The sequence below is a fragment of the Babylonia areolata genome, chromosome 20 (genome assembly GCF_041734735.1).
Source record: "Babylonia areolata isolate BAREFJ2019XMU chromosome 20, ASM4173473v1, whole genome shotgun sequence".
NCBI classification, from domain to species: Eukaryota; Metazoa; Mollusca; class Gastropoda; order Neogastropoda; family Buccinidae; genus Babylonia; species Babylonia areolata.
Window position 1 is genome coordinate 49330241 of NC_134895.1, and position 15000 is coordinate 49345240.

General features: G+C 45.0%; 1 protein-coding gene across 1 annotated transcript in view; it reads left to right on the forward strand.

The window, feature by feature from the left end:
* The window catches only part of LOC143294640 (SCY1-like protein 2), a 433967-nt gene that overhangs the window by 287827 nt on the left and 131140 nt on the right, over nt 1-15000 (forward strand). The window contains exon 3 of the mRNA XM_076606016.1: nt 2064-2163. Within this exon, the coding sequence (XP_076462131.1) occupies nt 2064-2163 (100 nt within the window). The remainder of the gene's footprint in view (nt 1-2063; nt 2164-15000) is intronic.

The following is a 15000-nucleotide window of genomic DNA, read 5'->3' on the forward strand; positions in this document are numbered from 1 at the left end:
CTAAAGGTTGGGTCATTGAGACACCCACTGGACATCCGAGGGGTCTGTGTAGAGGAGAAGAGAGGACTGGCCGTACTGAGTGAGTTAATAATTGGGGGGAAGAACCGGTTGCGGAGAGCAGCATATCTAGAACTGACCCGCGTGAAGTCTTCAATTCAATGACCATCATGTTGTTTACGAAAACGATCATAGATTTGTTCTATGGCGTGGAACTTTCTATTCAAGGGTAACTGAAGCACCTCAGAGAACACAAACACCACGATGTTCACGTGCATAAAAAAATTATTGTTGACTGACACAGGTACATCTCACAATTTCTGGGTGCTACGTGCAATGATCAGGGTAAGATGAGGGCAGGAGATCGATGTGGCCACGGGTGGCTGTCTGAAAAAAAATATAACAAGAAACATTTACCGGATTTTGCATTACATACCCAAAACCATATGCGCACGGCAGTGGTTTTTACCCGTGTTTGCCCAGTTAAGTCTTCTTGATCCATCATGCGTTTCCAACATTTTGTGGCATCATTCAGAGTCAGGGTATCTGCTGTCTGGCATGGAACGAAGTCTACATCAGTACTTTAGAGCACCAACACACATATCAGTATGGACAGGGAATATGCCACGCACTTCAAGAGCAGTATCGTTTTTGGCATGATAACTCCCAACGCCCTAAACCAGCTTGCAAACTTTGATACGTACGTTTTCAGTAGCATCATATTTCTGAAGCCCCCCAAACCAGTACGGCAGGATTGATGGATTGATAGGATTATGTGCCTGTCTGTCTCCCCTTCCCCCTCCCCCTCTCTATCCCTCTTTCTCTCCGTCTGTCGCTCTCTCTCTCTCTCTCTCTCTCTCTGTGACTCATACAGTAGGATTAGTTTTACTTTTGTGTCGAAAGAGTTCCAAATAGGAAGTGGAATCTCTGGAAGTCTAAAAAAAAACAAACATTTGTCTTATCCCTGATAATGCTCTCAGAGCATTGCCTGACATGTTTCACACACACACACACACACACACACACACACACACACACACACACACACACACACACACACACACACACGTGCGCGCGCGTTTGGTTTGGTTTGGTTTTCTCCCTGCACGATTCTCTCTCTCTCTCTCTCTCTCTCTCTCTCTCTCTCTCTCTCTCTCTCTCTCTCTCTTGGGGGAGCAGCCCAATGTGAACAGAGAGAAATCTGTAGTGACAAAAAGTAACGCAATACAACATAAAACAATACAATGTAAAGCAATGTAAAATAATAGAATGCAGTGCAGTGCAATACAGCAACTTGTTGACTGTCTCTTGCTTCTGTTATTCCAATCTCTATCCGTAAGCCTCTCTCTCTCTCTCTCTCTCTCTCTCTCTCTCTCTCTCTCTCTTGGGGGAACAGCCCAATGTGAACAGAGAAATCTGTATTGACAAAAAGTAACACAATACAACATAAAACAATACAATGTAAAGCAATGTAAAATAATAGAATGCAGTGCAGTGCAATACAAAAACGTGTTGACCGTCTATTGCTTCTGTTATTCCAATCTCTATCCGTAAGCCTCTCTCTCTCTCTCTCTCTCTCTGTCTCTCTCCATGGAATATGTTGTGACAAAGAGTAACACAATGAAATACAATACAACACAACGCAACGCAACGCAATGCATTGCAATACAACACAATAAAATACAATACAATACAAAGCAGTTACAAAGAGTGAGACAAGACACAAGACACGACAAAACAAGACAATACAATACGATACGATTCAACGCAGCGCAACGCAACGAAACGCAATACAGCACAGCACAATACAACACAATACAATACAAAACAATTAATACAATACAGTACAATGCAACACAACACAACACAGTACAACACAATACAGCACAGTACAATACAATACAACACAACACAGTACAATACAGCACAATACACCACAACACAACACAGTACAATACAACACAATACAACACAGCACAACACAGCACAGCACAACATAGCACAGCACAACACAGTGCAACACAGCATAATACAGTAACCTGTTGACTGTCTCTCTGTGTGTGCAGCGACAGCCTAGCGTTCGCCACAGAACCGGTTCTGGGCAGTCTGGCCAATGTGCTGGGCAACTATGACCGTCTGCCTGCAGTCATCCCTCCAGAGATCAAGGTGAGTCTTCACCACACACACACACGCACGCACACACGCACGCACGCACGCACACACACACACACACACACACACACACACACACACACACACACCACAGGAGCGTGCGCGTGTCCACAGAGAGAGACTGAGAGAGGAGCAGAGGGGCAGTGGCTTATTCCGAAGCATTGTATGTGTGTGAAAATGAGGAGAGAGAGAGAGAGAGAGCGAGAGAGAGGATTTATGTGCTGCAGCCACCGGCATGCATACTGATGGGAGGGAGGAGGAAGAGGGAGGAGGTACAGACAGACAGTAAATAAAAACAGAACTAAACACCCGGTGGGTTCATTCTTTGATCAGGTGCCTGATGTAATTCTGCAAACTGGTTTAACTCACTCAGGACGGCCAGTCCTCTCTTCTCCTCTACACAGACCCCTCGGATGTCCAGTGGGTGTCTGAATGACACAACCTTTAGCTTCCGTCGTCAGAATTGTGGTATTCTTTGTCAACATTCTTCTCTTCAGTATAAGAGCCTTCCGCTTGCAATATTTTGATGATGGTAATTGGGGTGAAACGCTGTTAACGTCGTCTCTTTCGCCGTTCGTATGGAAAGAGTTAAACGTTGGCTTCATGACGTAGACTGTATGCAGTGTGAACGGATTTAACTGATCTGCAAGCTGTGTGGCCGACTTCACACTGTCAATGAATGATAAAGACGAAAGGCACGTGTACTGCGTCACTATATATCTGTCTGTCTGTCGGCAGGTCTCTTCACCTCTCTGCGCCTTTTAAAGGACAATATTGCAGCATGGCTGTGCTTCATTAGATGAGGAACGAAAGAAAAAAAAATCTTTCGAAGTTAAGAACTTCAGAAACCAGGAACTAGTTAGATAATTACAGTTTGATAAAGTTGACGAAACACACACTAAAAAAAAAAAAACCAAACAAACAAACAAAAACGACCACCTGAAGAAACTAAAATTCATATTTCAACTTCGCTAAAACGCGTGGAAAGTCTGAAATACCATCACCCTTTTGACATTTACCAAGAGCACGTTCATCACGCTCAACGATTGGGGTAAAAAAAAATCGTATGAGCCAAATCTTCTTTGCGCACGCACACTTATTCCCTCCCGCTCTTTTTACACTCCCCCAGTGTGGACGTGTCCAGCAGCTAGCTGTCTAAAGGGGACGTCCAGACTGGTGGTGATGGCGCTGTGAAAGCCGCTCCAAACCGCTATTGACTGGCCGTAAAGTTTACCCCGGTTTTCACACTGTCACGGGCACAGGCAGGCAGGCCCTCAGGCTGGGGGAGGGACAGGACGGGGCTTCATGCCCCACCCCACCCCCTCCCCCACACTCTCTGTCCGTAGACTTTCCTGCTTGTCATCGCAACCGCGTTTGTATCTTCAGTGGCGGTTTGTTTGTGTTTGTTGTTATTATACAGCTCAGGGGGTATGTGTCCTGGGTCCTTCCATGCAGTGATTTTGACGGATGATGACAGGCAAATCGTTTTTTATCGCCCCATCCATCAGAAATGATCGTGTTTCTGAATATGGTTTGAACGTCTCGCAGAAGAAAAAAGATGAAGTGGATTACTGGCTTTTTCCTTTCTTCGGTTCATTCCTTTGTTCATTGACAGGGTTCTGCTTCTGCGTGACAGCGTTCTGCATCAATATCGTTCACAAAATCCGTTTTGCATTAATCGAAAATGAAATACTAACGGTAACATTTCTGTAGATTCGTTTTGTTGTTGCTGATTTGTCACCTGCAGCATACAACCGTAACAGGAACCGTTTTGCAGAGGGCATTTCCTTGCTGTACACACAGTGAGCGTTCCACGTGGAGAAATCGTACACAACTGTGCAACTATCATGAATAGGCATTGCATTTACTTTAATGCATTTCGTAACTTGCTGCCTCTCTCCGCGGTTTTTTTTTTTTTTTTTTTTTTTTTTTAATCACGACTTTTCCTGCCCTTCTCTTCCCTTTCCCCCACAGCCCATCATCTGACACTTCGCTGTGTGGTGCAGGATAATTGGGTTTGTAGAGCGACGGTGTGCGATATTCAGGAAGTAGGTCACGTGTAGCCCCCGGAAACACAGCACAAAGTTGTTGAGGAACTAGGTCAGCTGTAGCCACCCCCTTCCCCCCCCCCCCCCCCCCCCCCCCCCGGCAACAGGGTGCACAGTTGGTGAAGGTTAGCTGTGACCCCTAGCAACACTATAACGTTGAGGAACTAGGTCAGCTGTAACCCCAAGCAACACTGTACAACATTGAGGAACTAGGTCAGTTGTAACCCTCAACAACACGGTACAACATTGAGGAAGTAGGTCAGCTGTAACCCTCAACAACACGGTACAACATTGAGGAACTAGGTCAGCTGTAACCCTCAACAACACGGTACAACATTGAGGAACTAGGTCAGCTGTAACCCTCAACAACACGGTACAACATTGAGGAACTAGGTCAGCTGTAACCCTCAACAACACGGTACAACATTGAGGAACTAGGTCAGCTGTAACCCTCAACAACACTTTACAACATTGAGGAACTAGGTCAGCTGTAACCCTAAGCAACACGGTATAACATTGAGGAACTAGGTCAGCTGTAACCCTCAACAACACGGTACAACATTGAGGAACTAGGTCATTTGTAACCCTTAACAACACGGTACAACGTTGAGGAACTAGGTCATTTGTAACCCTAAGCAACACTGTACAACATTGAGGAACTAGGTCATTTGTAACCCTCAACAACACGGTACAACGTTGAGGAACTAGGTCAGTTGTAACCCTCAGCAACACGGTACAACATTGAGGAACTAGGTCAGTTGTAACCCTCAACAGCACGGTACAACATTGAGGAACTAGGTCATTTGTAACCCTCAACAACACGGTACAACGTTGAGGAACTAGGTCAGTTGTAACCCTCAGGAACACGGTACAACATTGAGGAACTAGGTCAGCTGTAACCCTCAACAACACGGTACAACATTGAGGAACTAGGTCATTTGTAACCCTTAACAACACGGTACAACATTGAGGAACTAGGTCAGTTGTAACCCTCAACAACACGGTACAACATTGAGGAACTAGGTCAGCTGTAACCCTCAACAACGCGGTACAACATTGAGGAACTAGGTCAGTTGTAACCCTCAACAACACGGTACAACATTGAGGAACTAGGTCAGCTGTAACCCTCAACAACACGGTACAACATTGAGGAACTAGGTCAGCTGTAACCCTCAACAACACGGTACAACATTGAGGAACTAGGTCAGCTGTAACCCTCAACAACACTTTACAACATTGAGGAACTAGGTCAGCTGTAACCCTCAACAACACGGTACAACATTGAGGAACCAGGTCAGCTGTAACCCTCAACAACACGGTACAACATTGAGGAACTAGGTCATTTGTAACCCCTAACAACACGGTACAACGTTGAGGAACTAGGTCAGCTGTAACCCTAAGCAACACTGTACAACATTGAGGAACTAGGTCATTTGTAACCCTTAACAAGGTACAACGTTGAGGAACTAGGTCAGTTGTAACCCTCAGCAACACGGTACAACATTGAGGAACTAGGTCAGTTGTAACCCTCAACAACACGGTACAACATTGAGGAACTAGGTCATTTGTAACCCTTAACAACACGGTACAACGTTGAGGAACTAGGTCAGTTGTAACCCTCAGCAACACGGTACAACATTGAGGAACTAGGTCAGCTGTAACCCTCAACAACACGGTACAACATTGAGGAACTAGGTCAGTTGTAACCCTCAGCAACACGGTACAACATTGAGGAACTAGGTCAGTTGTAACCCTCAGCAACACGGTACAACATTGAGGAAAGAGTTCATATGTTTTTCAAGGTCATTAGTGTTGGCAGATTCACGGTAGACTGTCATTGGAGGGACGTGGTGGCGGTCTTTACAGCGAAGGGGATGAGGATGGGGTGCTCACTCGACTCCGCGACAAAGCGATTCTTGTTGTCAGTAGGAGACTCCGCGATAAAGCGATTCTTCTTGACAGTAGGGGACTCCGCGACAAAGCGATTCTTTTTGTCAGTAGGGGACTCCGCGACAAAGCGATTCTTTTTGTCAGTAGGGAACTTCGCGACAAAGCGATCCTTCTTGTCAGTAGGAGATTCCGCGACAAAGCGATTCTTGTCAGTAGGGGACTCCGCGACAAAGCGATTCTTGTCAGTAGGGGACTCCGCGACAAAGCGATTCTTGTTGTTAGTAGGGGACTCCGCGACAAAGCGACCCTTCTTGTCAGCAGGGGACTCCGCGACAAAGCGATTCTTGTTGTCAGTAGGGGACTCCGCGACAAAGCGATTCTTGTCAGTAGGGGACTCCGCGACAAAGCGATTCTTGTTGTCAGTAGGGGACTCCGCGACAAAGCGATTCTTGTTGTCAGTAGGAGACTCCGCGACAAAGCGATTCTTGTCAGTAGGGGACTCCGCGACAAAGCGACCCTTCTTGTCAGCAGGGGACTCCGCGACAAAGCGATTCTTGTCAGTAGGAGACTCCGGGACAAAGCGATTCTTGTTGTTAGTAGGGGACTCCGCGACAAAGCGATTCTTGTTGTCAGCAGGGGACTCCGCGACAAAGCGATTCTTGTCAGTAGGAGACTCCGCGACAAAGCGATTCTTGTTGTCAGTAGGGGACTCTGCGACAAAGCGATTCTTGTTGTCAGTAGGGGACTCCGCGACAAAGCGACCCTCTTGTCAGTAGGGGACTCCGCGACAAAGCGATTCTTCTTGTCAGTAGAGGACTCAGTAGGTGGTGTCCTAACTACGTTCAATCAGAACAGGCACTACTGATCATCACCGAAGTGACTGGGTAATAGTGTATGGTCTTCTCTGGTGTATGGCCTCCTGGCGACCTCATTTTGTTAGGTCCCTGTGGGCTGCAGACGCTGGGACAGAGACAGACGAGCCCGGGTGTGGGCTGTGTATGGGGGACTCGGAATGAGCAGCGTGGGAGTGATGGCACTGAAACGATGCAGACGATGGGGAACACACACAAAAAAAAAAATGTAGGTGAGCTGTAGCCCCCGGCAACATGGTTCTGTTTCTTGGACATCCAGTGATGAACCTTGACACTGCTTTCTCCCCACCCCCACCCCAACCCCCCGCACACATGCACCCACTACCACCATCCCCTCTGTTGGTTTTCTGTTGGGGTGCTTGTAAGCAAAACTTAGGCGGTAAGTCTGGATACAGAAGTAATTTAATTGTGAAAGCCACCCAAACTTCATAGTTCCATCGATAAAGATATGTGACGTTTATGCCCTCGAAGTAAGCTCGGTAGGCGGTGTGCCATTCCTTTTTTTTTTTCTTTTACAGTACAGATAACCTCTAATTAGAAATACCACAAATCTGGCCCAGAAGCAAACCAGCTAACCCCATTTCACCCCTCCCTCCCCCTACCTCCCTTCTTCCCATTCCACATTGCCTGCTTCACTGGCATTTTACGGAATATTCCCGTCCCGCTAATTATCTATAGTAAGAGGAGCCAGGCTTGTGTTGCTCCCAAATCACAGCGCACCCCAAATCCCCGTGACAGCTAGCGGCTCCAGTCTGCTTTTAGTTCACTGACCTCACTCGGTTCGTTGCCAGTGGCAACGCAAGTATATCACAGCGAGGCCTGCCAAGCGGTTCGTCTTGCGTCTGGTTCCAAGAAATGGTTTATCGGTTTGTTGTTGCTGTCATTGTAAAATTTACTGTTGTGCTTACCTGTTCTTTCGTTTTCTATATACCTACGTAAATACATACATTTATACATTCATACATACGTAAATACATACATACATACGTACACGCTTTTTTATTCATTCATTTTTTTATGATATATATTAATCTATTTATTTGTTTGTTTGTCTGTTTTTAAACAATGTAAAATGATTAAGAAATAAAAGCTATGCAGCTGTTCAGCACCCATGAATCGTTTGGGGTAGGTATTATGCTGTTCTGGTGTTGCCTCTACTTTATAGCAGCGAAACTGAGGATCAAACTTTGCGAAGTAGATTTACATGTCAAGAGTCAGTGTCTTGTGTTTGACCGCAGCTCAGATGACACAATCACTGCAAACGTAGAAATGTCCGCGAAAAAATGGTAAGGTTTGGTGTTACTGAGAGAAACTTCAGAACGTCCTGTCCTGTGACCACCAAATTTGTACTGATTTGATCCTGTCTTGTCCTGTCCTATGGCCACCAAAATGATCTCGAATTATCCTTGCCCTGTCATATCCTTTCCTATTTTACGGCCACCCAAACGAACCTGAATGATCCCTGTCCTGTCCAGTGCCCACAAAAACTGTCCTGAATTATCCCTGTCCTGTCCGGTGACTACCAAAATGTCCTGAGTGATCACTGTCCTGTCCAATGCCCACCAAAACTGTCCTGTCCAATGTCCACCAAAACTGTCCTGAATGATCCCTGTCCTGTCCAATGTCCACCAAAACTGTCCCCAATGATCACTGTCCTGTCCAGTGTCCACCAAAACTGTCCTGAATGATCCCTGTCCTGTCCAATGTCCACCAAAACTGTCCTGAATTATCCCTGTCCTGTCCAATATCCACCAAAACTGTCCTGAATTATCCCTGTCCTGTCCAGTGTCCACCAAAACTGTCCTGAATGATCCCTGTCCTGTCCAATGTCCACCAAAACTGTCCTGATTTATTATTTTCTGTCCATTTATTCTTCCATCACATGTCTGTTGTTTTTTCTGTCATCGCTGCTATGTTTGTCTCCGGTGGCGTTTTGGGCTCAGCGTCACAGGTTACGGACTTCTGGGTTAGGACGGTGACGCTTGTTTTTACTGCCCCCTCATCCTGATGTTAAGCCCTTTTCAGAATGAGGTTTGAATGTCCCATTTCCATTCGGAAAAGATACAATTTAAAGGACAAGAAAAACGAAAACAAACAAAAGAAAACACACACACACACACACACACACACACACACACACACACACACACACACACACACACACACACACACACACACACACACACAAAGAAAGAAAGAAAAGATGACTGGAAAAATTAGGAGGATGGAGGACCCATTAAAAAGGGATGTGGGATATAATGGGAGGTTGGAGGACCCTCGCAAAAAAACAAAATAATAAGATACAGGACAATGCAGGGGCATTGTTTCATTTTCTTTGCAGCGAATATTCCTTATTCGTCGACAGCGTTTTAAGTTAACCTTTTTATATACGAAATTGTTTTTGGCACGCAACATTGCAAGACCTTTAATGTATTTTGTCCACCTTTTTCTGTTTTGTTCTCACCTTAACACCCCCCCCCCCTTGCACCCTCCCCCCCCCTTCCCCCATTCCCCCCTTTTTTTTCTTCACATTTCCCTTCACTCTCTCTACTCCACCCACTGACCCACTCAAGCATGGCTTGTAGGATAATTTGTTTTGTAATACCGTCATGTGATAGGATCCAGAAGAACCCGATACCCAGGGGAGGACGGTGGTGGAAGTGGGGGGGGGGGGACAAAAACAAATATATGCAGCCTCACACACCCTGCACCGCTCTTCTTCCCACACCCACCCATCTAACTTGGAGGGGTTGCCTGGTTCCATCGTTACCAGTGGGAGTGGCTAGTTCCATTGTTTTCGTTAGGGGTTGTCTAGTTCCACAGTTCCCAGTGGGGGGTGTCTAGTTCCACAGTTCCCAGTGGGGGATGTCTAGTTCCATAGTTCCCTGTGGGGGTTGTCTAGTTCCATAGTTCCCAGTGGGGGATGTCTAGTTCCATAGTTCCCAGTGGGGGGTGTCTAGTTCCACAGTTCCCAGTGGGGGATGTCTAGTTCCATAGTTCCCTGTGGGGGTTGTCTAGTTCCATAGTCCCTGTGGGGGGTTGTCTAGTTCCATACTTCCCAGTAAGAGTTGTCTAGTTCCATAGTTCCCTGTGGGGGTTGTCTAGTTCCATACTTCCCAGTAAGAGTTGTCTAGTTCCAGAGTTCCCAGTGGGGGATGTCTAGTTCCATAGTTCCAAGTGAGAGTTGTCTAGTTCCATTGTTCCCTGTGGGGGGTGTCTAGTTCCATTGTTCCCTGTGGGGGATGTCTAGTTCCATAGTTCCCAGTGGGGAATGTCTAGTTCCATAGTTCCCTGTGGGGGTTGTCTAGTTCCATTGTTCCAAGTGAGGGTTGTCTAGTTCCATTGTTCCCAGTGGGGGATGTCTAGTCCCATTGTTCCCAGTGGGGGTTGTCTAGTTCCATAGTTCCCAGTGGGGGATGTCTAGTTCCATTGTTCCCAGTGGGGGTTGTCTAGTTCCATAGTTCCCAGTGGGGGTTGTCTAGTTCCATAGTTCCCAGTGGGGGTTGTCTAGTTCCATAGTTCCCAGTGGGGGATGTCTAGTTCCCATTGTTCCAGTTGGGGGTTGTCTAGGTTCCATAGTTCCCAGTGAGGAGTTGTCTAGTTCCATTGTTCCCAGTGGGGGATGTCTAGTTCCATAGTTCCCAGTGGGGGTTGTCTAGTTCCATTGTTCCCAGTGGGGGATGTCTAGTTCCATTGTTCCCAGTGGGGGTTGTCTAGTTCCATTGTTCCCAGTGGGGGATGTCTAGTTCCATTGTTCCCAGTGGGGGTTGTCTAGTCCCATTGTTCCTAGTGGGGGTTGTCTAGTTCCATTGTTGCCAGTGGGTGTTGTCTAGTTCCATTGTTCCCAGTGGGGGTTGTCTAGTTCCATAGTTCCCTGTGGGGGTTGTCTAGTTCCATAGTTCCCAGTGGGGGATGTCTAGTCCCATTGTTCCCAGTGGGGGATGTCTAGTCGCATTGTTCCCATTGAGGGTTGTCTAGTCCCATTGTTCCTAGTGGGGGTTGTCTAGTCCCATTGTTCCCAGTGGGGGTTGTCTAGTCCCATTGTTCCCAGTGGGGGTTGTCTAGTTCCATAGTTCCCAGTGGGGGTTGTCTAGTTCCATAGTTCCCAGTGGGGGTTGTCTAGTCCCATTGTTCTCAATTGGGGTTGTCTAGTTCCATAGTTCCCAGTGGGGAATGTCTAGTTCTATTGTTCCCAGCGGGGGATGTCTAGTTCCATAGTTCCCGGTGGGGGTTGTCTAGTTCAATTGTTGCCAGTGGGGTGATAGTTTCATTGTCCCCAATGGGGGTTGTCTAGTTCTATTGTTCCCAGTGGGGGGTGTCTAGTTCCATAGTTCCCAGTGGGGGTTGTCTAGTTCCATAGTTCCCAGTGGGGGTTGTCTAGTTCCATTGTTCCCAGTGAGGGTTGTCTAGTCCTATTGTTCCCACTGGGGAATGTCTAGTTCTATTGTTCCCAGCGGGGGTTGTCTAATTCCATCGTTCCATTCGGGGGATGTCTAGTTCAAATTTTCCTAGTGGGGTTTGTCTAGTTCAATTGTTGCCAGTAGGGAGATACTCCCATTGTTCCCAGTGGGGGTTGTCTAGTTCCATAGTTCCCAGTGGGGGTTGTCTAGTTCCATAGTTCCCAGTGGGTGATGTCTAATTCCATAGTTCCCAGTGGGGGTTGTCTAGTTCCATTGTCGCTAGTGGGCGGTTGTCTAGTTCCATAGTTGCAAGAAATAACAAAACACGATGACAACCAATCTGAATAAAGTTGCAGGTCATTTTGAAGGCCTGTCAAAACTTGCATTTCCTGTTTTCTTTGTGATTCCTTCGATATGAACTTGTGATTTTCATGTCCCGCAAGTCAATGATAACGATGAGTATTGGCAAGTGGTGGTGCGGGAGGGGTGGGGGTGGGGGTCAAATAGCAAAGGAATGATGAACACATAACACACGAAAACGGGTCGAATCTTGACAAGAAATCAACCACCTGACCACGCCTGCCCACCCATCCCATCCCATAATGGCTGCTTTAATCGGTATTGATGGCAGCTGATAGAACATTACGGCTCCGTTAATCATTTACAAGGGGTGCCAGGAGTGCGGTGCTTCAAATCACAGCGCCCCCTAGATCCTCGTGACAGTTAGTGGCTCCGGCCTGGAGAACGGTCACTGACCTCGTTTAGTCGGTGGAGAATGGTGACACTTCGAGATCCTAATGAGACGTTGTCGCGCAGTTCTGTCCGTGTGTTGATTCGTCTTGCGTCATATTCCTATAAATAGCAATGAAGGGATATTCCTATAAATAGCAATGAAGGGAAGTCACTCTCAAACTGAAAGATTTATTTATCTTTACTGATCTTTGATCATTCACTGTTCTAGCCCAACTGTTCTTTCGATCCTAAGTTTTCTTTTCTGTCGTTTTCTGAGAAAATTGTGTTTGATTTTCGGGATATTTTGACAGTGGAGTCATTACTACTTTGCGATGTATTTGATGAATAGAGTACAAGTCTTTACAACATTGACAAACAGTGAGCTGATCATTTGTCACGAAAGTAAGGTTGTTGTCGCTCCCTCCTTATGTGTTTAGTTTCAGTGATGTTCGTAAATGTGTAACACCAGTTATCATGTAGCATAAATCCAGACAGAGTGTTTCAAGAAACAGATTGAGCTGTCAGTCGCTACGAAACTTGAACAAAGGCAGTGACAATGATCATAATGGCGGTGACGAGGGCGATAATGAAGATGATTTTTCAGTTCATGAATATATCATTTCAGTGGTACTCAAAACTTTACTACCACGGCTGTATTGTTTGTCCACAGTGCTTCATCTCATCTTCCCATTGCTGTATGATAATAATGATCATAATAATAATAACACAGTACTTATATACAATGGTACGTAATAACATACCTCTGCATATGAAAAAAACAACACGTAATAAATGTGTTTATCTTTACACTAAGACAATGCTACAAATTGCAGGCATGAACACACACACACACACACACACACACACACACACACATATGCTATCCTGTCGCCCACTAGCCAAATTTCCTTGTATTTTTAAGAGGATATTCAACTGATTTGATTGATTTGATTTTATTTGATCGTTTATTCCCACCACAATATTTTGTCAACTGTCCAGTGTTATCCCCATGATGATGTTATGTCAGTACAGTCCAGTGTTATTCCCACCATAATATTACATCAGTACAGTCCAGTGTTATTCCCACCATAATATTATGTCAGTACAGTCCAGTGTTATTCCCACCATAATATTACGTCAGTACAGTCCAGTGTTATTCCCACCATAATATTACATCAGTGCAGTCCAGTGTTATTCCCACCATAATATTATGTCAGTACAGTCCAGTGTTATTCCCATCATAATATTACGTCAGTATAGTCCAGTGTTATTCCCATGATGATATTATGTCAGTACAGTCCAGTGTTATTCCCATGATGATATTATGTCAGTACAGTCCAGTGTTATTCCCACCATAATATTACGTCAGTACAGTCCAGTGTTATTCCCACCATAATATTACATCAGTGCAGTCCAGTGTTATTCCCACCATAATATTACGTCAGTACAGTCCAGTGTTATTCCCATCATAATATTACGTCAGTATAGTCCAGTGTTATTCCCATCATAATATTACGTCAGTACAGTCCAGTGTTATTCCCATCATAATATTATGTCAGTACAGTCCAGTGTTATTCCCACCATAATATTACGTCAGTACAGTCCAGTGTTATTCCCATCATAATATTATGTCAGTACAGTCCAGTGTTATTCCCATCATAATATTACGTCAGTACAGTCCAGTGTTATTCCCACCATAATATTATATCAGTACAGTCCAGTGTTATTCCCATCATAATATTACGTCAGTAGAGTCCAGTGTTATTCCCATGATGATATTATGTCAGTACAGTCCAGTGTTATTCCCATGATGATATGTCAGTACAGTCCAGTGCTATTCCCACCATAATATTACGTCAGTACAGTCCAGTGTTATTCCCACCATAATATTACGTCAGTACAGTCCAGTGTTATTCTCACCATAATATTACGTCAGTTCAGTTCAGTGTTATTCCCATCATAATATTACGTCAGTACAGTCCAGTGTTATTCCCATCATAATATTACGTCAGTACAGTCCAGTGTTATTCCCACCATAATATTACGTCAGTACAGTCCAGTGTTATTCCCACCATAATATTACGTCAGTATAGTCCAGTGTTATTCCCCATGATGATGTTATGTCCGTACAGTCCAGTGTTATTCCCATGATGATATTACGTCAGTACAGTCCAGTGTTATTCCCACCATAATATTACGTCAGTACAGTCCAGTGTTATTCCCACCATAATATTACGTCAGTACAGTCCAGTGTTATTCTCACCATAATATTACGTCAGTTCAGTTCAGTGTTATTCCCATCATAATATTACGTCAATACAGTCCAGTGTTATTCCCATCATAATATTACGTCAGTACAGTCCAGTGTTATTCCCACGATAATATTACGTCAGTACAGGCCAGTGTTATTCCCACCATAATATTATGTCAGTACAGTCCAGTGTTATTCCCACCATAATATTACGTCAGTACAGTCCAGTGTTATTCCCACCATAATATTACGTCAGTACAGTCCAGTGTTATTCCCACCATAATATTATGTCAGTACAGTCCAGTGTTATTCCCACCATAATATTATGTCAGTACAGTCCAGTGTTATTCCCATCATAATATTACGTCAGTAGAGTCCAGTGTTATTCCCATGATGATATTATGTCAGTACAGTCCAGTGTTATTCCCCATGATGATGTTATGTCCGTACAGTCCAGTGCTATTCCCACCATAATATTACGTCAGTACAGTCCAGTGTTATTCCCACCATAATATTACGTCAGTACAGTCCAGTGTTATTCTCACCATAATATTATGTCAGTTCAGTTCAGTGTTATTCTCACCATAATATTACGTCAGTTCAGTTCAGTGTTATTCCCATCATAATATTACGTCTGT